Genomic DNA, 23,283 nt, shown 5'->3' on the forward strand with positions numbered 1-23,283 from the left:
ACCTCCTGACCTGACAAGTCCCCGTACACATCCCAGCCTCCCCACACAACAATCCCCCCTCAAAGGAAAGCACAAACCAGGGGGGTGTCAGCGCTAAAAGTCCTCGAACAGCCGCTGTTGCTCGGGAGTCAGAGCCTTGTACCTAGGCGCCCGGTATGCGGACAGCAGCCGCTGAGACGCCTTAGCCGCGACAACGGTGGTAGCAGTGGCAGTAGCGGACGCGGGTGGTGCAGGAGCGGAATGCTCTGACTCGCCCATAACGCTCACCCGCTTCGATGTACGGACCGAGGCGTCGCCGCCAACCCCCATCATGCCGACGGTCGCCACATAGCATGAAGCTCCGGCTGGCGGCGAGGTGCTCGAGGCAACACCCGTCGCCGCCGCCGCCGCTGCGAAATAGTGGCGGTTGCCGCTGCATCCGCCGTCTCCGCCTCCGTCCCCTCCCTGCAGCATCATACTGGTGTCGCTGCTGAAGCTGTCCAGTGAGGATGCACCGCCGCCGGAGCATCGATCGCGGCTGTCCGGGATCGTACAGATGCCGTACCTGCAGATGCCGTACACGAAAACCCCAACGGAAGCTTGAAACAGAGCCGTCAAATTGGGACCGAAACAGTGGGAAGTCGAAAAGTTCGCCGGAACGTTACCTTTCCGGATTACACTGCACGCGGTCGAGGAGCCGCGCAAGGTCGATTTGCCAGAAGGGGGCCATTTTCCCACCGCCCCTTCGACATACATACATACGTACATACATGCATATATGTACATACATACATATACACACACATTTACACAGACGCACGCCTCCTTCCCTAACTCGCTTCCACTCAGCCTGCTGATATGAACATGTACTAAACCCCTTGTAAACCTAACCTTCGCTAAAGCCCAAAGTAGCCCCCCTAAAGGCACCCGCGGAACATCGCACTTCGCACCCGCATACCCGATCCACCCTAAGCCCTAAACAACCCACCAAGAGCCAGATCCGGCAGCCATGCCCCTCCCACCGCCGCCCGTAGGGATCGAGCAGGTGACCCAGGCAGTAGCTGTAGGGCGGTCCCCCACCGCCGCCGCCACCGCAGCAGCAGTAGCAGTCCGCTGAAGCCCCCGCGGCTGCGATACCCCGGAAGAAGACGATGACGGCATTGCCACCACCACACCATCACCATCGCCACATCCTCCACCACCTGCACCTCTTAGCAGCACCCCGCTCCCCGTACACGACGTCGTCGTCGTCGTCGTCGCCGGCGGCGGCGGCGGCGGCAACACGAGAGCGCTAGTGGGCGGCTCCTCCGGGCCTCGCGCCACAACGTTGCGTCGCGACGGCAACTGCCGCCCGTCGTCGCCGTCCTGGCTGCAGGCCCCCTCGCCACCACCACTTCCTGCAGCGCCACAACCGTCCGTCGCCGCGTCCACCTCGTCCAGTCGATGTTTGAGGTGCTGCAGCTGCTGCTGGTTGGCCTGCGGTTGGGTGCCGCCGCTGCCGCCGCTACCGCTGCCCTGCAGCGGCGCCTGTGTAGTCGCGGCGTCATCAACGTCCATTGCGGACGTTGCCTCGTGACTCCTACGTGACCCATTTCCGCTGCCGCCGCCGCCGCTGCGCCTGTCGCCGCCGCTACCGCCGCTGTGCCTGTCGCCTCCGTCATCAGATGACGATGACGACGATGATGAGTTGTAGCGGCCGAGCACAACCCACTGTGAATGCCGGGCGGCTCGGAGCTGGCTCAGCTGTGTGAGAGACAGGCGCAGCGCCGGGTCTGTAGATATCATTGTTCGGATTCGCGGGCAGTCCGGGGGCAGTCCGGGGCCAGTCCGGGGCCAGCCAAGGAAACCCACATTCCAATCGTTGTCGTCGCATGGAGGAGTCGCGGAGGGCACAAAAGAGGGGAGAGGGGCGAGAAGGGGAAAGGGGTAAGGGGGTCAGAAAGGTAGGTAGGAGTAGCGCACCCGCCCGTTTCCTCCCCCTCGAGGCTCGTCCATATCCTCACGCACACCCTCTATGCATACGAGTAACAAGAATGTACAGCGTGGCGCTGTCCGGGCAGGAACCTTCGGGCCCATGCATGTGCAAACGTAGGCAGAGGGAAAAACACGGCCCCTTACATACCCACACGCACACACAACCAGACGGACGCCCTCGCTTACATCACGCCCCACACTCCACAGAGGCGTGGCTCGCAAACACACACACACACACACACACACAGACAGACGGACACACACACACAGACAGACGTACACAGACATGCCCACCTGTTAATTTGTTGGCCTCCGCGGAGAACTTCCACAGGCCTGGGGCCGCGGTGACGGCCTCCAACAAGACCTTGGCACCCGCGTTGTGCAGCCGGTTACCATCCAGCAACAAACCCTGGAGACCAGCAGCACCAGCAGCCATTGGTGCCGCCGCCTGCACCTGCGCTCCGCCACCGCGACAGCTTGAAACGGGTGCTGATGCGCTACCGTTGCAACGCGGCGCGATGAGCGGCAGCAGCGCCGCCACGCCCGCATCGGAGATGCCATTTTCACGGAGGTCCAGAAGCTCCAGGGAGGATGGCGCTTCCGTCAAGAACGCCGCCAGCGCTGCCACGCCGACGTCGTACAGCGCATTGCCGGCAAGCGACAGCTGCTTCAGCTGCGCCGTCAGCCGTGACAGCGGCGGCGGCTGAGCCGCCGCTGCCGTCGCCGCCTGCGCTGGCGGCGGCACAAGTGCCTCCTGCAGCGCCTCCGTCAGCTCCACTCCCCTCACGTGGTTGTGATCCAGTTGGAGGTTCCGGAGCGCGCAAGGCTGTGGACCGGACATGGCTCCCAGCAACGCCGCCAGCCCCGTCGCACCCGCGGCGTTAAAACCCAACATCAGCTGCTGTAACGGCGGACCGCCGCCACCGCCCCCGTCTGGTCGGAGCGCCGTCGCCAGGTCCTTCACGCCGGTGGCGCCGATGCCACTGCCCGACATGTCCAGTCGTAGAAGCGTACGGTTAGCCGCTAAGCCGGCGGCCAAGGCGCGCACACCCTCACATCCAAGTGACTTGTTGTTTGAGAGGTTGAGGGAGTGGAGGCTGTGTGTTGCGGCCAGGAGGCGGCCCAGCTGGGCGGCACCTGGAAGGGACCCGGTGGACCGACCCGAGCCGGGGAGTGTGAGAGAGAGAGAGAGAGAGACAACGGCGGACGCAGGTAGGTGCATTCACGCAGGTTTCGTTCTCATAACGGGTTACGGGTCAATTGATTATTATATCAGTCCAATAGGACGGAGGGACATGTACTCAACAGAGTCAACAGAGTAAGGAAATGGCAGAGGGAGGGAGAGGACCAGGCACTTTGCAAAAAACAGCGACAGGGGGGGACTTGTTGGCCTCCGCCTCTCTTTGTATGTTGTTGTCAGCAACGTCATTGCAGCGCTGGGGAAACAACACATGAAACAGACAAACATGTATTTCAAAGGAACGCTAAGCCATTATCCGCGTCGCGTCGCGATCCTTTTCACAATACCATCCTCGTTTTATGAACGGCGTGGTGTCAGTATATTTGCACAGAAAACACTAGTCGGACTGCTGCTTGTTCGATTCAGATGGGAACCCTCCCCCCCTCTTTTCCAACCGCAACGCCGAACAACGCACCCCGCGGTCCCACGTTGCAAGCGGGCAAGTCCAATGTGTGCAAGACTGCTGTGGAAGCTGCTACTATTTCCGGGGCGTTCAGGCTTTGCAGCTGCGCCAAGCCAGGCTGGGTCCCTAGCAGCGCCTCGGCCGCGGTGTCCCCCAGCGCTGAATCCAAGACTTCCAGCTGCGCCAGAGAGCCCGCCTGTCGTCCCAAAGCACTTGCGAGCGAAGCCGCCACATCAGGCGAGAAGGTGCATTTTTCCAGTCGAAGGTGCTGGAGACGTGGGAAGAAGCCCATCGTGTGTTCATCGGACCAAGCGAGGAGCGCGTTTGCGAGGGCGTCAACGCCCTTTGAGTCCAGCTGGGAGAGGTGGAGGCTAGTTAGGCTGCAGCTGGACGCAATGCCGCGGCAAAGGTTTTGGACAGCTCCTAGGCCATGGGGATGGTGCACTGCGAGGCCAGTAATGCGCGGCGAGGCGGCCGAGAGCACGTCCGCCAGAGCGCTGGCCGCAACCGGATCCAGCTCAAAGATGTCGAGACTGGTAACGGAAGTATTGCGGCTAAGCGCGTCGACGACCGCTGCGGTGTGCTGGGGCTCATTATGGAAGAGCCGAACGTGAGTCGTGACGCAGCCAGGGCTAGCCAATGCCGTCACGTGGGAGGCAAACTTTTCCGCTGACAAGAAGAACCCGGAAATTTCCTACGTGGTGACATTGGGAGGCCAAAACCCTACCGTTAATACTCAGGCATTCTCAGCGGGAAAGCAGGAAAGCAACGGACGCCCCCTCTGAATCCAATTTTCAGCAATGATATCATCTTGCGTTAATCCTATCATTCAGAGTCACGACAAGCAAGCACCGGAAGCCCCCATGGAATAGGAAAACAACACATACCCGTTTAGCGTCTGCCATGAAGAATTTTGTCGACGATTGAAGAAGCCCAGCCGTCAATTTGCGGCGTCGCAGCAGGGGTTCAGGAGTGCATCTTGAGCGTTATTAAGGTTGCTTCGCTCGTTTATACAACGCATCAAACTTTCGTCATAAGCAAAGCCTCAAAATACAACAGGCATATCTCTTGTTGAGAGTACCACCCCTTCTATGACCAGGTTTGCTGCTTACTACAACAAGCTGTACTGGGTGCTAACCGTAAATCACATAGCGTGTAATCAGCAGATAAATGTTGATATAGAGCATGACACTTACCTTGTCGCCATTTCAGCCATGCCCCACAGGTGTACGGATGCACTCTGCAGACAAACGGCGTGCTGAAATGTGCTTCGGCGTTTGACATCATCCGTGGGAAGCCATGTTGTCTGCAAGCTGTATAGAATGTAATAATCAATTTGACATGACGCGAGCATCAGCAAATCGGTCGTTCCGCAATAATCAAATCAATAGGACAAACCCTATATTGCACAGTGCGGACCTGCGATAGTGCCAATCGTTCGCATGCAGGAATACCACTATACCATACAACATGGTTCTGGGCGTATTTATCCTTTGTGACAAGTGCACTCGGTAACGGTTTCGGGCGTTGAAAATTGAAGAACATTGTTTTGGTCCTGTCATCAAGCATGCAGGTCAGAATGCTTTCCTCGGATGCAATTAACGCAGTTTTCAAAAGCGCATGTGATCGACTTGCCCTTGACCATTGCTGATATGATAGCGCATAAAAGATGGACCCCGGCGCCACAGGTTCAAGTAGTCAAGGTAATTTTAAGAAGGTGGCCTTCTTTAATCGTCTGATATGTTTCTGATATATTTTAAATACTCCCGCTATTCACAGACTTGACAAACTTCACAGGGCCCATTAAGGCAGCTTAAGTTGGTTCCGTCCGGCGGCAGCCAGCACATTTTGATACCTTAAGCAGGGTTCTTTGGGTCTTGAACAATTGCTTTAAACGTAAGATTACTTCGAAAATGTCTGGAAGCAAGGTGAAGCTTATGAGCTCGGACACGCAGATGTTCGAGGTCGACGAAGAAGCTGCTTTTCAGTCCCAGACAGTTAAGAACTTGGTAGAAGATGCTGGTACAGACGACGCCATTCCGTTGCCAAATGTTTCTGGCCGGATCCTTGCCAAGGTTATCGAGTATTGCAAATATCACGTAGAGGCCGAGAAGAAGGGTGCAGACGATAAGCCGATGAAGACTGAAGACGAAGTGAAGCGCTGGGACGAAGAGTTTGTGAAGGTGGACCAAGCTACCCTTTTCGACCTCATCTTGGTGAGGAGTGCTTGCTTAACCTTTCACTCCATTCCATAAGGAATGTGACAGGGGTAACGATATGTATTCTGGCCGTGTCCATCTCCAGGCGGCGAACTATCTTAACATCAAGGGCCTTCTAGACCTTACCTGCCAAACGGTAGCGCAAATGATTAAGGGGAAAACACCAGAAGAAATTCGCAAGACGTTTAACATCAAGGTGAGATAGGAGTATCGGTTCCAAGCCTTGGGGAGTTTGGTTAGGGGGCTGTCCGTCCGATGGGCAAGGTTAGGGGGCTGTCAGTCCGATGGGCAAGTACGCCCGGTGCTGGCTAGTGTGTTAGCAGTGCCAATCCAAAGATGCATGCGGCGAAGGGTTTTGGGGTTGAAAGGAGTAGCTCCTAGGATGCTATCCTCAGGATGCCATTTTGCAGCGAGACTTACACAGGGGCCATGGATGGGAGCTTCCCCCAACTTACTCTATGTCCACCGCACAACAGACTCCGTTCTCTCAACGAGCGCATTACAGCAGATCTTGCCACGGTTATGGGTTGTCGCTGCTGACCTGTTGAAGGACAAAGCTGCTCGTGTCCCGTATGTCGCCTCTGCCTGCAGAACGACTTCACGCCGGAGGAGGAGGAGGAGGTCCGCCGCGAGAACCAATGGGCGTTCGACTAAGCATCCGTGGCATGGCTTGGCGAGCGAGCGGCGGTACAGAGAAGGGTTCGATGTGGGGTCTTCAGGACAGGCAATTCCGGTCAGGCAGGGGGTTTGGCCAGGAAAGGATGCTGGACACTTGTGTTCTCTTACGTCCGACAGTTGTCAAAAGTCGTTGGGCCCAACGCCGGCCAGGATGAGGACGCGTGATGAGGGTCGAGGAAGCGGGTAGTATTAAAACGCAGCGCGTGGGCGGTACCTTTCAAATCTGTGCAAGCTTTTACGGTAGAAGTCGTGAAGGAAGGGTGTTGCGCTCCATGCGAATAGTGGTTGGAAGTCAGCTCGTTTGGATTCTAGTCGTGTGTTTGTTGATTTCCAACCTGGACGTTTTCAACGCAATCTTGGGCGGGGGCATGCAGGCACTCCACATGCCGGCCTTCTTCGCGGGATTGTTTTTCCACATATGACTTGCAGGATTTTGGCCTGGGGGAAAGGCGATGCCGAACGTGTGTACAGACACATTGTTTTTCGTTGTACTATTTTACATGACAAGGTATTATAGCAGACTTTTGGCGCACAGCGGAACTGGGTTGGCCATTTATCAACTATGTTACAATTGGTCGGATGTCCTGACATAAAACCCGCATTCCTGCTGCACGTGTGAGACATGACAAAACCGTTGATTTCGCAGCGATGCTGCGTTAATCATATTGAAAGAGTTTCATTGCCCCATCCGCCATCCAAGCCGTAACTTTGTGGCGGGGTATGCATTTGCCCGTAGCTTGATAGCAATGCTATGCAAACGAATGCAAGCCGCACATTTCAACATTTGCTTCGGCTGCTTCGGCCCTGTTCAGCCGACGCCTGCACGAGCTGGATCATTGCATGAATAGGCTGTTTGGCCGCCGGACGCGCTTTGGTCGGCCGTCTTCTTGCTGCGTAAGCTCCATATGTGCCGCGAGCAACAGGTCTATCCCTGCGAAAGTTGTCTTGGCCTCTGTAGCGTCTGTGTTGTACCAGGTAGGGCATCGCCGGTGCCGTTTGGGACGCCGGTCCAGTACAGCTGTGGCAACCGTATCGTGGCCTTTGGACACCACCTTGCCAGCGCGCTGCGGCCCTCGGGACGGCTTCTGTGCTACCTGTTTTCATGGAAGAAAGTAAGCGAACGAGCAAATCATCAGCGGACTGCAAAACTCTACAGCACAAGCTGAGGGTAGAGCATTTTCTGCGTTTTGGTAGCCCCAACTTTGGATTTGCTGCCATGGAACACTAGGAGCCCGCGTCACCCACCGGCAAGGGTGCTGCAGTGCCTTGGGTGGTTGACAAGAAGTCGGATGTTTGCAACGATGAGGAATCCTGCGTCTGGCAGCGGCTGCTGGTGCCCACGGCGTCCGGTTCTCCCGTTGAGTGGTTGGCATCTGTGGCAGGCACCTGCGCCGACGGAGGCAATATTGCAACCGTCGCCTCCGGAGGCGGGATCCCACTTCCCTCCAGCTGTTGCAGCTGCTGGGCCCCCTGATCCTGCTCTTGGTGCGTCATTGTGTGGTGCAGCCGCTGCTGCGGCAACTCCTCTGGCTGCGGCCGTTGCTTACGAATAGTGGCTGGAGAGGGCAGGCAGTCGCCAAAAAGCCGCCTGGCTGGGGCTGGGGTAGAGTCCTGTGCATCAGGGAACGTTTGCATGGGGCCGAGGAGGAATTTATGAAGGGAGAGATGCTCGGATAAAACCCGGCTGGAGCGTGCATAGGGCGGCAGGAGAGTGCACATCATGCACAGCATGGACGATGGAAGAAAACCCAACGCCCTACGGGGTTGGGATGCGCAACACATTAAGCAACTGCGATGCGTCGACGAGGCAACGTCGCTTAAGTTTGCCGCAGCTGGGGTTGTAAGACGTGCACAAAGGACCGACATGTTGGGGGTTTGTCGCGTGATATGCTGGCACCTTGTTTCAATGTGTCGCTAAATCAACAACAACCAACCATGTTGCCACATGCAGCATCCCTCCCCCTCACTAAGGCGGTTTGCTCACGAAAGATGCCCCTCTTAGCCCTGCAAGCGAAAACCAGCTCGCGTACCTGCACATCCCCAAAGTGTTGTTGCAGCAGCTGTTGATGCCGGGAAGCGACCTCCACAACCAGGCACCCCGCCTCCACGGACCATCCATGCAGAGAGCATCCGGACCCCACACCGGCGGGCTGCTGCCCTGAAACGCGGTACGATGTGAGGCCGATGGGGTTGACGTGCCGGTTGACGTAGCCGTACACTGCCGCCAGAGCTTCCGACGGTTGTGACGGGTCGCAGCTGCGTCGCTTGAACACGACCTTCAGGCCGCGCTGCAGCACAGTGTTCATGTCAAAGTTTCGCTCGATGAGCGAGGTTGGAACGACAAGGTTGAAACGCTGCTGGACAGGCGGCTTGAAGATGGACGTGTGACCCGCGAATGGGTCGCGTCGGACGAAGCGAGGGCAGGGTGGCGCCTGCAGCCATGATGGTGAGTTCGTTATATATTTTTATTAGGTGCGGCGCTTTTGATTGTGTAGGCGTCCTGTGGTGGGCGCTCCCTATGCAAATGGGTTCAGCATTTTTGCCACGTATGAAGGTGAGGCAAGGTATGTAAATCCTTAGAAACTTACTGCGCACGGTGAGCCGAATGATGGTGGCAAAGCTCGGACCGGAGGAAGCCCAAGATGAGCAGCCCACTCCTGCAAGCAGTTTGGTTGGGTCGTCACTTCCTGCTCCGCTATGACGGGGCTTAAAGTCCTCAAGTGATCTCACCATTCCTGTAGATGTAGAAGGAAGCATTCCAGGCATTGCGCTAGCTTGGATGCAAGAACTGTCGCAAAGGCCACTGTTGGATTTTGCAATTATAAAACTTAGGAAAGAATCCTTTCGCCAGGTACGTGTGGTTGACCTTTTATCTTTACAAGTTTTCTTCTGCTTAAAACGCAATTGATAGTGCGTTATGCCTGTAGTAACGACACCGTACTGCACATTGTGGCTTGTTGCAGCATGTTGCTTTCCCTTTTGGGGTTTATCTCATGCAGCGTATAATTTAATCCTAGGTTTCTACGTGAGATCCACTGTGTTGTTGCTGTAAGCTGGGCAAGGCAGTAGCCAGCCTAGCTATCTTATCTACCAAACTTGCGCAACAAGCGTCAATGAATACCCAAATGCCCACGCCGAAATCTCAAGTCATATCATGCACTACTGCACCAACTCGCTGATCGCTGTTGACCTTTGCCAAGGCAGTGCCCGCTACAGCATTCCGTTGACAGATAACCAACCATAGCCTTGTTTTAAATGACAGCCTCTGGGCGAGGGCAAATCACTGTCCACAGATGCATATTGACGACATGTTCTTTGTTGTATTTCATAAAAACACATTTGGCTTCATCGTTTCACTTGAAACGCTTCCCGTGTTAGAACTAGACTGCTCTACTATGGGCTCGAAAGCTCCTCTCGTAACAACTTGATGTCGTAATTCATGGTAGATCTTGTTTGAGAATGCATACCTCACAGATCCAACACCACGATCCTCACTCCCAAGTCACAACTACTCTATCCTATTCTGCTTGCGCCGGCATAGCCTGTCACAGCCCGTGCCACCCTTCCCCTTCCATGCCCGTGAAACAGACATACTACTAGACATACTCAGACAGGTTTTGTCCCTACTGCCCCGCACCGTCAATCCACCTCGCACCCTACACTGCCACAACTGGGTCAGATGACGGCTAACCCACGGGGACGGAAGCTTCCAGAAGCTTCCGGTAACTTCCAGCACGCACGCATCTATCCAACTCTCACAAGGTTGTGCGTCCCTCCGCGTGGTGCCCCATGACCGCCCACCCGCCATAACCTTCCTATCCATCCGCAGCCCTAAACCCGCTGTCCACCAAGGCCCTATCCAGCATTCATGAATTCCAGTGCCGGTACTCACGCATTACCTTTTGGCTGAGAGCAGTACCCCCTACATTTATAACTGGCAGAGAACCGGTTACCCTTGCGTGGTGCTAGTAAAGGCAAAGACTGCGGCCAGTAAACGGAAAGTGTTGCACAGCTGGTGGCACGAGGAATACTTCTGGAGGCCTCTGGAAACGCTGTTTGCAATAAACCCCGAAGAACCCGTCCACTTTGCCCCGCGTCCACACAGGGCGGAAGCTCGTTTCTGTAGTGTATCCGACACAATCATAGGTCGAGATCCATGGGTTCCATTGCTTCACGCTCAGGTCAACGCTCATTGCGTCGTCATTGTGGAACGGAAGCGCCCGTTCAGGTCACCGGGGGTTCACGGAAGCGCCAGATGGTAAACGCAGTACTGCTCTGCCCGTGTGACGCACGACGAATACATCACTAATACAGAAAAAGCCCAAGTATTCGCGAATCAATCACACACAGTCACATGACAATCAGCACGCGCACGCGAGCAGCTGATCACGGTAAGCCTTCTTCGGTGGATACATTAGTGTAAACCGGCGGTGTTACCGTACACCGTACCACAACCGAGCATTTGACCATGCGCGCGCGCACGCACGGCGCGGCTTTTAATACGGCTCAAACAATGAGGTCCATGTATTCTTTGCATGGCGGAAGTTATTTGTACGGCGGTTCACACGCGCGCGACTGCTACCGTAACGAAGGTACGGAAACACGCGCACCAACATCGTTGACCAGCTATGTAGTAGGCTTAGGTGGGGCTGCCAGCTAGGTTGCTGATTGGACCATCCGAGCCAAGTTGATGGTACTCCGCAAGATGCCCTCGGTGATGGCCAACAGCCCGTCAGCGCCGCCGCGGAAAACGTACGGCATCAAATACCTGCATGGGGGCCGTGCAGGCGTCGGGCCGCTCGTGTGTGTGAGTGCGTGTGAGTGTGCGAGTGGGTGTGGTGGCGGAAGTGGATGTGCATCATGTGAGCACAAAACCTGTGACTGCACATGCAAGTACACGGCCTTGGGCGATGTGATGGGCCAGGATGCCCGAACGAACGAGCCCTGTAAATGCCAACCCCGCAGTTTTGAAGCCAGTTCCCAGCTTTTACAACTTTTCCCCCGGCAGCCCGAGGCGTTGTGTGCTGTGCGGCATAGCCGGGAACAGGAAACGGTAGGCAAGGAGCGAGCAGACGGGGACGCCCCCCCCACACCTGTGCCCCCGCGCTCCGGTCATCTCGCCGCTTGCATTTGCTGTACAACGCGCGAACCTATGGAGGCCTTGCCCTAGGCAGCCCCTGACAGACACCGCAGCCCCGTAGCCCCACTACCCGGCGCAGATCCAGACACGCGCACCGCCTTCACGCCATCATCTTCATCAGACCGGGTTTTAGCTATGGTTGGCACGCGTACCTATAGCTATGGCAGGCTTCCATACACACATGGAGCACCCAACATACAACACATAGCACTTTCCCTGCGCAACAAGCCTTCGTGTGAAAGACAGGCCGAGCAAAGTACAACTCGACGCGCTGGATTTACGACATCGGACAGGCTCACTTGTTCAAGTCGTTGGCGTACTTCGCCGTGTTGTACATCCAACCCTTAGCAGCCTTCTTCTGGACGTCGAAGCAGCTGCGATGGCCGCATCCGCGTCAGGCAACCGGCCACGCAGGGCACAGATAATGCTTAGGATTTAGACACGTACATATTTCCATGCATGCATACGTACATTCATTCATGCATGCATGCATGCGCTCCATGCATCATGCACTATGCATCACGGCTGCCACCGCACAGCTTGTGGCCCTGTGCTATGTTTGCTACGACGCAGCGAAGCTAAAGCCAAGAGCGGCTGACTGTACGGTAGTAGAGTAAGAGCAAGCATTCATGCTACGTACCTACGGCAAACACTTACTTTATGGCGGGCTTTTTCTCCTGCTTGTTACTGCCGCTCCTCATATCACCGCCGCCGCCACCGCCACCGCCACCAGCTCCGCCGCCGCCAGCTCCACCGCCGCCAGCTCCGCCGCCGCCAGCTCCGCCGCCACCAGCTCCGCCGGCGCCGCCACCGCCGCCAGCTCCGCCGTTGCGGCCACCACCATCGCCACCGCCGCCGCCACCACCGCCGTCACGTGATGGCATGCCGTCGCTTGCTGCTGGCGGCCGCACTGCACTCACTGCTGATCGCGGTGTCGATGTCGGCGTACAGTCCCACTGCACTTCCGGCCGCGTAGAGGATACCCGCCACGAGGGAGGTGATGGAAGACGCGAGGCCCAGCGCGATCACGATGAGCCCAATCAGGGCGAAGGGACCCGCCTGGGCGGTGCATGGTCCAGCGGAAATGGGGTTGGGCTCGTCAGCTGTCGGGTGGTGGCGGACGGACAAGCGAGTTCGATATGGCTCTAACCCATCCTGGGTCGTGTTACCCCGTTGTGGGAAACACCTTGTGTGTTTCTAGCCACTCATGGAAACGCGGGGCTCCCCAGCTCGCCAGCAGTTCGACAGTTACCCTCAAGGTGTGCAAAGGGGGGTTTTGGAGGGGGAGGGCGGGCTGGCCCGCGGCCAGGAAAGGGGCCCTAGGTGGGGTACGGCAGACTGCGGCCGGAGGGAACAGCAGGGGCAGATGTGGTGTGTGCGGGCAGCTCTGGGGGCAGCGGCTTCTGTGCACTACCTCACAGCTCGCTCAGCTGGTCATATACAGAAGTCGCTAAATTGCGTTTTGGCGTGAGCGTTGTTTGTATGTCAGTATGTGTGACAACGCATGTACACCGCGCGACCGGATAACAGATTGCGATAGAGCTGCTTAGGATCAATAGCGCCAAATCACTACGCCATCCGACTAACCACCAGCATAAGCGTCAGCACCAGCACCAGCGCAAGCGCAAGCGCAGCCACACAGCCACACAGCCACACAGCCACACAGCCACACAGCCACACAGCCACACAGCCACACAGCCACACAGCCACACAGCCACACAGCCACACAGCCACACAGCCACACAGCCACACAGCCACACAGCCACACAGCCACACAGCCACACAGCCACACAGCCACACAGCCACACAGCCACACAGCCACACAGCCACACAGCCACACAGCCACACAGCCACACAGCCACACAGCCACACAGCCACACAGCCACACAGCCACACAAACACACAAACACACAAACACACAAACACACAGCCACACAAACACACAGCCACACAAACACACAAACACACAAACACACAAACACACAAACACACAAACACACAAACACACAAACACACAAACACACAAACACACAAACACACAAACACACAAACACACAAACACACAAACACACAAACACACAAACACACAAACACACAAACACACAAACACACAAGAGCATAAGCACAGTAACACCCGTCCCAGCAGCACGGTGGCTCCACAACACGCCCGGTAATACACAGGCGACATTGAGCTGGCAACCCCGGTCATGCAACTACCAGGGCCAAGCCTCCTGATCCGCCCTTCCATGACTGGCCGTGTCTCCCCATACACGCCAGCCTAACCATTACCATCCAACCACGATTATCCCCCCACCACACACACACACGAGCACCTGCAGTGCGGCGATACCCAGCTGTGCCGCTGAATTGAGCGTATTGTAGACCTTGGTGGCTAAATCCTTGGCCTTGTACACGTCTGTCTCCTGGTATAGGGCCCGGAGGCTCTCGATGTTCTTGCCTGAGGCATGGCGATGGGGTTGGTGGTGGGGCTGATGATAAGCTGTGTATTTGCATCTAGCTAGGAGGCTTTAAGAAATGTCGAGTCGCAGCGGAAAGACACGTGTGTCCGAATGCGAGTGCATCGGTACCGGTTGTCCGGTTTAAGGCAACACCAATTTCCTCTTTGTAGTATGTGCGGGGACAAAACGCCGCACACGTCCATACATATACACACATACGACACAATACATACTTACAATGCATACCTGCAACATGCCGGCTAATTCGTTCTGTTCCCCGTGCATCACTGCCACGTGTGCCAGAGCCTCTGTACACTTCTCGGCTGCGGGTGTCTCTTCAGCCCACCCGCATTTTAGCCCTTTGTGCAACCGGGGTGTAACACACACACACACACACATTCCCACTGTGGTTCCATATTGTGCATCTCTTCTCCTCATTCAACGGGCTCACCGGATCCGAAATTGGCTCGGAAGTCCGCCAGGAAAATCGCAAACTCCGTCTCGTTGAGTCCCGTACGGATCCTATCCGGCACCTTGCCGGCGGCGTCCTCTGTACGACAAAACGTTCATACTTGTAGGCCATGTAGTCGTACAAACCATATGAATTGTGTGGCAAAAATTATTATGGAGTAGACAAGATGCCATGGCCGCAGAGGAGAGTGCGCCAACGCCAGGGGCTGCAGTAATGGTGTCGATCGCGGTACAATGCCGAGTGGCGAGGCCCCGTGGCATTGCAAATGGGCCCCGTGAGATGAGGGGAGTTGCAAGTGCAAGTGGTATGAGGAGGGGACCCGAGACAATTCAGGATTACTCAGGTGCACCCGGGAAATCGGAACTGGAGTGCAGGCCTGGAGAGGTCGAAGGCACCCCATCCCAATTACAGATAGTAACCAAAATAATGAGAAAAAACACCGACATATGGAACCGACCGGTCGTACACCACCTGGTCTTTCCATATCCCAGTTCCTGCTGCCCGCACGAGCTGGCACAGGTACATGCACACGTCGGAAAGGAAGGAGAGGAAGGAAAGGAATAAAACGCAGCGAAAGGCCACAAACCATGGATGGATGGGCCTGAAACGCACCCCGAGCTTGCTGTTTCTGTTGTCGCGCCTCCTCAATCTTCTGCTGCGACTCCGCCAGTGTCTGGACCTTCTGCCCCGCCAGAGTCTCGGGCTCCGGGGCCCCTTCAGATTCACCTCCACCATTACCGCCACCTTCGCCTCCACCATCACCGCCGCCCCCACCCCCACCAGCTTCCCCGCCACCGCCTTCCCCGCCGCCGCCATCTCCGCCTTTCAAGCCATCCCAACCTGTCTGCGCCATGGACCTGGCGGCGGCGGTCATGTTGGAGGGGCTGGGGCGGAATATGCCAACTACGTTGGCAATGTTGCCGCCGGCTGCGTTTATGGCATCTACGAGATTTACGAAACTGGCTTTGCTGTTGCCGTTGTCGGCGGAGGCGGAGGTGCCGCCGCTGCCTGTGCCGCCACCGGGGCTAGTTGCGGCAGCGCTATTGTGGCTACGAGCATCAAGACCTGCCGCTACTGCTGATGGTGCTGCAGATCCTTTTGGTGGCGCAGTCATGTCCAGGATCTGGGCCCGTACGACAGCCTGGGAGGAGGGTGTTTTAAGGGAGAGGGGAGGGGGAGAGAAGGGGGGAGGTTGAGTCCGCACTCCCGGGGGTAGGAGCTAGCCGCGGCGGGCAGGTGATACAGCATGCGCAGGGTACGGCAGCTGCTATCTGCCTTCTCAAGAAGCGAGAAGTTGTGAGTGAGGCAGAGGGAGCGTGGTGTGTCCCTCGTGGTGTGTTGCGATCACGTACGTGACAAGCGTGCGGCTCAAATACGCGAAACAGCAGCAACTGGGCACACCCGGGCAATCCCGTGTGCCCAGTGAGGGACCATTGCTGACTGGTTCGTGTTGATTTGTGGGGGTTGGCTTCCATGTATGCGTCCGCTCATGCATGTTACCAGCCCACTTAGCGATTTGAGGCCACCATCATGCGGTTAAACACGCGCAAACCTCAGCTACCGAAGAACTCAAGTACCGCAGTAAGAGCCCTTAAGAAGGGACGTATATCGACATATACCTGCGTATATCGACATACCGCATGAGGTGTCAGCAGCAACATGAGAACCGCCAATATGGCCGTGTCGGTGGCGGAGGTCGGCATGGCCTCTGGGCCGGAGGTCTTATGTCGCCCTGGGTTTCACCAGGTCACAGTACCGAAGAAGACTAGTACTGTCTTACTTCGCTTTTAAAGAATATTTTTTAACGTTAAAATTGATATCTACGAGATCTATGACCCGTTGATGTGCTGGAAACGCAATTGGAAGTAGGAGCCTTTCGGGGAATTGATGAAACGACAGCGCAGCTGCTCGACCAACTCTAACCAACAGCAGGAAGGTTAATGCAGAATTATTTTTAGGACTGTGTCCTAAGTAAAAGGATATCAGTGCAGATACATAAATGCATCGATTTGACGGCACTGCTCCCTCCTCGTGTGTGATCTTCCCTTTGCTTGGCCCGGCCGATGCGATCGGGGGCTTGGGGCCAACGGTCGCCCGTCAACATACTTCACGACCACGACTACATCGGCTCGTCCATGAGGAGGGGGTCACGTGGGGCACGGAGGTTCACCGGCGAATGCTTCACAGCCACGCACGGGGTCTTACTGAAGCAAATCACGTGAGCGCTGGCCCCCGTGTTGGCCCGTCCGAGAGCTTCAAAACAGCTTGTGACAGACTTTATCTCGCACGCAACACCGTTATCGTGAAGTCGTTCCAATTAACGAAAGTAATCAAGCTACGCGAACGCTGCATTCTTTACTGAACTGCCGAAGGGTTAAATAAAAAATACTAAAAAAATTCCGGTGGAATTTAATCATACTTAGTTGATTGGTTGGCACGCATTGGGGTCCCCGCATAGCTCCGCGTGACGTCGCACCTGGTCGCACATAAGGGGAAGGGCCACATCGTTCGACGGGACGAGCGATATCGTCGAAAATTCCAAATCGTCTTGACAATAGTGCAATAAGGATTCTCCCCAAATATTAGCCTTAACACTAATTATAACTTCTCAAAGAGGTATAACTTAGTGTCGGCGGTCTGGAGAGGACCAGCAAGCCAAGGCACCAACCAGCACACGAGCGAGAGACGGGAGGTAGAGATTTCCAGATGACGGACCGCGACGGTCATCGATTAGGCGGCCGACGGCCTCTCTACGCAAGCTATGGCTTCGCCTTCGCAATATTGCTGCTACTCCTGCGTCCCCTGCCCGCGGTGCGGTGCAGCTCTGTGCGTCGCACAACACCCCGCTGTGTGCTACAAGTGTTTACTTGGCAGCTGCGCGGGGTTGTGATGCACCGTTATCGTATGGATAAGGAATGCTTGCAGGTCGTTGCCGTGTCTTAGGATGCTTGGGTGGGAATGCTGTGACTTACAAATTACAGAGACGCCAGCCCGCAGCAGCCCCCCAATAGGTCACCAACACGGCCCTCCACAACTGTTTTCCTCCCAGCAGTCTCTATCCGTACGCAATGCAACATCCACTTATTCAAACCATTACCACCATCATTAAAGACCTTCTTTCCGCGTTCGTTGCCGCCCCGCCACGAGCTCTGACCCCGCTCACGTGCCCACGTGCCGCCCCGCCGGGGCCCGCAGTGCTCCCAGCAGTTCAGCTTCGACCTTTTTGACAACCTCCTGGCCAACATGAGCCCCCCCGGTTCCAGCAAGAAAAACAACGGTAATAACGGTAACAACGAGAACGGTAACAATATCCACAACAACAAGGAGCCGGGTGCTCCTCCAACGAGGCGCCTGACCCTCCAAGGCGCCATGGACCACTTGCGGCAGTTCACGGACCCGCTCATCTTCGGTGGTGACGTTCGCGGCAGCGGCGGCGGCTTCCGCCGCAGCGGTTCCGGCCATGCCACCGACGGCGGCAGCAGCGGCGTCGGCGTCGGCGGCAGTGGTGGCGGGCCTTTCTTCGGCTTCGGGGGCTTCCGTAATAGCGGCGGCTTCGGCGGCCTCGGCAGCCTTGGGGCGTTCCGTGGCGGCCGAGTCGGCCCAGTAGGAGGTCCCCGGGGTGGTTCCTTAGACTTTGACCCTGACTCGCTACGTAAGTCCACAGAGCCACTCACAGGGGACGAGTTCCAAAAGTTCCTGGATACCATCTCGGTGAGTGTCAGGCTTGGTGGCTGGGCAGCGAGCTGGCAGGCCGAGCTGCTGGGTGATTGGTTGGTTGGTTGGTTGGTTGGTTGGTTGGTAGGTTGGTTGGCTTGTCGGCTAATTGGTTGCCTGGTTGCGTACCTGATTAGTTTTGTAAGGTATGCAGACCTGTGGGTGGGTGGGTCGTACATCATCCGTGCATTTGTGATGCAGCTTAGCAGCGGCAACATACCCTTAACGCCGCGTGTGTCCGGTTTCCCCGTATGGATGTTCATGCGCGTATGCATAGGCAGGGGTTGGTATGTATTTGTGCATGTAAATGCATGTGCGCGCTACAAATCTAACCATGATCAGCTGTCCAGATGAGCCGTTTTTTTCTACCAACGTTTTTCTTCAATGCAATCCTTCAAGCCGGCTTCGTTGCTCTGCCCTGCAATGTTAAGCCACACACCCGCACGGCCCTCCTGCCTCTTCCATCCAGGCTAATGTCAACTCCGCAGCCATCACCTCGGCTGCCTTCAATTTGGCGAGTGGGACTGTTTACACCGTTTCAGGTTGGCACTGGGCATTGGTTTGAGGTCTAGAGCTGCTACATGTATTGATGTATGGCTGTAAGGGTGGTGGGGCCGCCAGACAGCACGGAATGCCATATGCCAGCAGCAAATCAGCCATATATAGCGAACGACAGGACGCATGGCAACGTAAACAGCCGAATCCAATTTGGACGAGGAGTAACGGAAGAGCCTCACCTGGCAGGGGCCCCTCCTGTCGCTTGCCCTCGATACACGCTTCCGCAACACACTTTAAGCTGCGAATCTTTGTGGTTCATGTGTGCCGTACTTGGATATTGCCGTGCCAGGTGCTTTAAGTACGGCATCCGTGGCCCTGTCGCTCGTACCGGCCATCCCCAACCTTTTCTTCGGATTGTTCAATCTGGAGGTCCAGGCCGTCTCGTTCCTTCAGGTAGACATGGAAGGGGACGTGTGCCACGCCCCGCATGTGTGCCGTACCCGTGCGGATCCCTAAGGTGCGGACCCGACTGTGAAACCTCGGGGGTCCGTACGCACGCGTACGGACACGTACATGTAGTGTACAACACACATGCGAGGCGAATTTTACTCCAATACGCGCATGCGCGCATACGTGCATGGATACCTACCGTGCGCGTATGCACATATGGCCTCATAACACACACGCGTACGTACGCGTAAAGCAATATTAGCTTTGATTTTCACGCGCCGACGCCATCCCCCGTCCCGCACGGCACCCTCACCCGCACCCGCACCCGCACCGTTGACACCACAGGACCTCCAGGATAATTTTCAGGGCCTGTTCCTGGACGAACTAACCAACGTGCTGGCCAGCGTTAACGCCTTGCGGGAGAGGATCCGCTCGGGTAAGAGCCCCCGGCGGGCGTGTGAGAAACACACGCGTGAGTGCTGCTTTGCACGGATGATGAGCGTCCTTGTGCGCCCACCCTCACGTTCTTGGCACAGGGACCTATGGTAGGCCGGTCATACCGGCTTGCTGCCTAGCTAGACTGCCTTCAGGACGGTTAAAAAAGCCTGGGAGGCGCCTCCAGACGCCTGGCCAATGGAGAAGAGCACTAAGCACCATATCGCAGGAGCTGGCGGTGTCCCCCATACCCCCCCAAGCTTTCCGAAATAGCTGTTAAGCGTCACGACCTTCGCCGTTCACCCGGCCTCCATGCACCTATAATCTTCGCGCACCTACTTACGCTTACAGACACGTCCATCCTCCAGCCCTTACGTACCCGGGCCGCATCCACAGACATGAAATGAAGAAATACACGCGCGCGTGCGCGCTTTCGCTCACCCACAGGTCGATTTATTCAGATGCTGGAGACGCAGCTCGAGCAAATCCGGACGGTTCGCGCCCTCCTTAAGGATCTGCAGGAGAACAACCCCATCGCGGCGGCGCTACAGCGCTCTGGATCTTCGTTGCAGCAGGCAGGCGCAGATGCGGCGGCCGGCAATTTACGAGAGGCAGCCGGGGACCTTCAGGCCGCCCAGGAGGCGCACCAGGAGGCGCAGGACAAGTTCGACGAGGTGACCACCGCCGTCATCGCGTTGGCCATGGGTGGCTGAATTGACTGGCACGGGGGTGGAGGTCGCGTTGGGCAGCGTGGTGTGATAGATGGGTGTTGCGATAGGTGATTGAATGGATGGGTGCGTGACTGAACGCACAAACGCCGGTATGTATGTATGTTGTTACAGGGTGGTTAACTTCGCCAGCGGCCCCCTTTCCCGGGGCAGTCCCTGCTCTCCCCTGCTAGAGGGGCACCCTAATCCGTCACCCCATCCGACTTCAGAATGTATTCGTTGGGTTCGGCAACTCACCACCAGCATCCAACCAAATCTAGCGGATCAACGGCGCATCAACTTAGTTCCTGGTCAGCTCGCAAGTTGATATTATCACGTCCTACACCGTCCATATGATGGGGGGCCACCTCCCATTTCATCACTCCTCAAACACCCGAGGAGCTGGCAGGCGGATTTGAACCCGGGTCGACTGGATCGATTGGGAGCAGAAGTCAGGCCTAGGGGTATGTATGTATGTGGGTGGTGGAGCTCATGTCCACCTTAGTCAAGGTGGTGGTAGGCGGGTGTGAGGAGAGCGAGTCCGGTGCCACTACTGATGTGTAACATATGGTGGTGAGGGTGCAGTAGGGGAGCTGCATGTCCCGCAAGCGATATGGTATGGTACCATCCGTGTGTCCTCCCGTGCGGTTTGTGTTTTTAAGTGGTGGTGACGGTGTGGCTGCTGAGCTTGGGGGTCGTCCTGCAGGGAAGTGGATCGGAGGGTGTGGGTCGGGAGGCAGGGACGTGGAAGTCGGGTGTGCAGTATTGCCGCTCCTCAGCGCGTGTGTTACGAACCCGCTGACTGCCGGGGGCGGGCGGCCAGTCCGTCAGTCCGTCCGGCGGTGTAGCCAGCCAGCCCAAGGAGAACCGATAACAAAGGGAATGGCCCCGACCAGCGGCTGCTTAGCCGGTCAAACAGGATGTGACTAGCAGATGGCTTAACACGAGGGGTGAATAGTCCGTCGACGACGTGCTCTGGCCGTCTAGTGGAGGCAGCGGAGGAGAAGAAGACATCAGTGCCTATCGGCGTGTTGTCCGTCGGCAATTCCTAGACCGAAGCATCCAGGAGGTTTGGCTGTAGGGTGTTGCGTTGGGATGTCTGGCTGCCGATTGGCTGGCGATTGGGGCGGGGTTGGTGCGCAAATCAGGAGATCCGTTGGTTGATGCTGAGGGATTCCTAGCAGAGGGAGGGCTCATAGGCGCCGCGTGCACCCGCACGTTTGGCGGGCAGGTCAGAGGCATCGGCGTGTGACGTGAAAGCTGATTGGGGCGAGCCCTCATGCCCTCATGCCCTCATGCGGGCATTTAGTATGAACGTTTGCTACATGTGCCAATATCTACGGTAAGCTGTCTTCGTGACCCACAGTCCCCCTTAGGGGCTTTAGACGTTCTATGGTTGACTTGCGCAGTCACAGGGCTTCACCACCTGGGGACTCTCTTCGGTCGGTTAAGGTGGCCAATTACCGCGCTGCGCGCTTTTGCGACCAGCGTCTTGTAATATATATACACACACATACACGCACCCTTCCGTCGCGACGAATGGGTTTATAGTATGATCAGCCATGTCCTGATGTCATCTCTGGTAACAGGTCAGTATCCGTCCTGGCCTCTTGCGTGATGGACAGACAACATGAGTTCGCAGGCAATCGGCTACCCAGGCCGCCAGCTCTTCGGGGTGAAAGCATCCTTCCTTGATACACCTGCCTTGACCTCCTCGGCATGCAGGCACTAGGCTTTGTGTGGTGGAAAGAGATAGGCAGATGCGCTCGCGATGCACGACAGGTTGCATACATCGTACACATGAAAGAATTCGTGCACACTGCTACCCGCGTGTGTATTCCCTTTAGGCGCCCGTTACGAGGTAAAAGTCTTATGGAAGGCGTGTCTGTTGTGAGGTAAAGCGACAGTATGCAGTACAGGGTTCTGGGACCTCGCGTGTCCTCCTCTCTCTTATGCGTGCGTGCTTGCATGAAGCGCCACGTGCATGAGGCTGACGATGTCATACCTGTTATGCAGCGGGTTTTCTTAACAAGACTGCTCGATCTAAAGGTTGTTTGTTCATGTTAAAAAATGCAATACACGTGCTTTCAAGGGACAGGTTGGTCGTTGTGTTGGCTAAAGCTTATACTTAGCAAAGATCGTGTTTAAGAATTTGCACAAGAAGGTTGTGCTCTTGCGCCGCTTGCGTCATGCAATTTGGCATGGTGTGGGGACCGGACTGTGTGGGGGTGTGGAACGGACCTGCGGGACCGCGGCGCCCACCGTGACGGGGGCAGGTGGACAAAAGCAATCCGATACCTGGTTGCAACATGGTTGGTTGGTTGATGCCGGTCTGAAAACGATTCCATGAAAAAACTTGCCGGCCCTCAACCGCACACGCTCAACCCGCATCAACCCTTCTGCTGTAATGCACACGGGCAGCGCATTCGCGCATTCCCTCTTAAAGCTTCAGATGTGCAGCTCCAGTTGCGCGCTTGCCGTTTGCTTGCCACGGCTCCCTTACCCAACCCCCCCATTGCGCTAGACAAAGTTGGCTGTCCAGTGACCTTACCCTCAAAATTCCCTCTACCCAACTTCCCTCTGAATAAGCACTATTTGTTTCGATTGTGTTGCATTCTCCCCCACTTCCCGCCTGCTGCCAGTTCGGCGTTCATTACTGTGGTAGGGTAAGCATATGGGCACAGAACTGCCCCCCGTCATTTATTCACAGGTTATACCTGCAAAGTAAACATTCGCTTGGCAGATGTGAACACATGAAACGAAAGCATCAATCAAATCCTTTTCAGAGAAAACAGCCATGGCTTCTAACGGGTTGCGGCAAACAACCTTAAAAGGGAAAGCAAATCCTGCTCTACACTGACAACGAACGGGCTCACTGCGTGCAACACTCACAACTCATATTCACACTGATACTC

General features: G+C 56.3%; 5 protein-coding genes across 5 annotated transcripts; 2 read left to right on the forward strand and 3 right to left on the reverse strand.

Annotated features, from left to right (window-relative positions):
* Positions 1 to 93: 93 nt before the first annotated feature.
* VOLCADRAFT_88209 (uncharacterized protein) lies at positions 94 to 5,040 on the reverse strand (the record flags this gene model as incomplete). Its single annotated transcript, XM_002947971.1, has 7 exons — positions 94 to 180; positions 268 to 475; positions 545 to 658; positions 968 to 1,751; positions 2,248 to 3,090; positions 3,609 to 4,169; positions 5,016 to 5,040. 7 exons carry the CDS (start codon positions 5,038 to 5,040, stop codon positions 94 to 96), a joined length of 2,622 nt encoding a protein of 873 aa, XP_002948017.1.
* A 410-nt stretch (positions 5,041 to 5,450) lies between these two features.
* Positions 5,451 to 7,180, forward strand: VOLCADRAFT_73445 (uncharacterized protein). Its single transcript, XM_002947826.1, has 3 exons — positions 5,451 to 5,812; positions 5,901 to 6,011; positions 6,407 to 7,180. The coding sequence occupies exons 1-3, from the start codon at positions 5,510 to 5,512 to the stop codon at positions 6,467 to 6,469; spliced, it is 477 nt and encodes a 158-aa protein (XP_002947872.1). The 5' UTR covers positions 5,451 to 5,509; the 3' UTR covers positions 6,470 to 7,180.
* Positions 7,181 to 7,326: 146 nt separating this feature from the next.
* On the reverse strand, positions 7,327 to 9,259 carry VOLCADRAFT_88211 (uncharacterized protein; the record flags this gene model as incomplete). The annotated part of the gene is made up of 4 exons (XM_002947972.1): positions 7,327 to 7,587; positions 7,739 to 8,104; positions 8,524 to 8,925; positions 9,224 to 9,259. 4 exons carry the CDS (start codon positions 9,257 to 9,259, stop codon positions 7,327 to 7,329), a joined length of 1,065 nt encoding a protein of 354 aa, XP_002948018.1.
* A 1,890-nt stretch (positions 9,260 to 11,149) lies between these two features.
* On the reverse strand, positions 11,150 to 17,052 carry VOLCADRAFT_116575 (uncharacterized protein; the record flags this gene model as incomplete). The annotated part of the gene is made up of 8 exons (XM_002947973.1): positions 11,150 to 11,261; positions 11,933 to 12,007; positions 12,291 to 12,426; positions 12,554 to 12,692; positions 13,967 to 14,091; positions 14,544 to 14,642; positions 15,177 to 15,705; positions 17,041 to 17,052. The coding sequence occupies 8 exons, from the start codon at positions 17,050 to 17,052 to the stop codon at positions 11,150 to 11,152; spliced, it is 1,227 nt and encodes a 408-aa protein (XP_002948019.1).
* A 218-nt stretch (positions 17,053 to 17,270) lies between these two features.
* VOLCADRAFT_88213 (uncharacterized protein) lies at positions 17,271 to 20,374 on the forward strand (the record flags this gene model as incomplete). The annotated part of the gene is made up of 6 exons (XM_002947827.1): positions 17,271 to 17,375; positions 17,760 to 18,275; positions 18,748 to 18,820; positions 19,126 to 19,229; positions 19,572 to 19,698; positions 20,109 to 20,374. 6 exons carry the CDS (start codon positions 17,271 to 17,273, stop codon positions 20,372 to 20,374), a joined length of 1,191 nt encoding a protein of 396 aa, XP_002947873.1.
* Between the last annotated feature and the right edge of the window lie 2,909 nt (positions 20,375 to 23,283).

The sequence above is a fragment of the Volvox carteri genome (assembly GCF_000143455.1).
Source record: "Volvox carteri f. nagariensis unplaced genomic scaffold VOLCAscaffold_8, whole genome shotgun sequence".
In the NCBI taxonomy this organism is placed as follows: Eukaryota; Viridiplantae; Chlorophyta; class Chlorophyceae; order Chlamydomonadales; family Volvocaceae; genus Volvox; species Volvox carteri.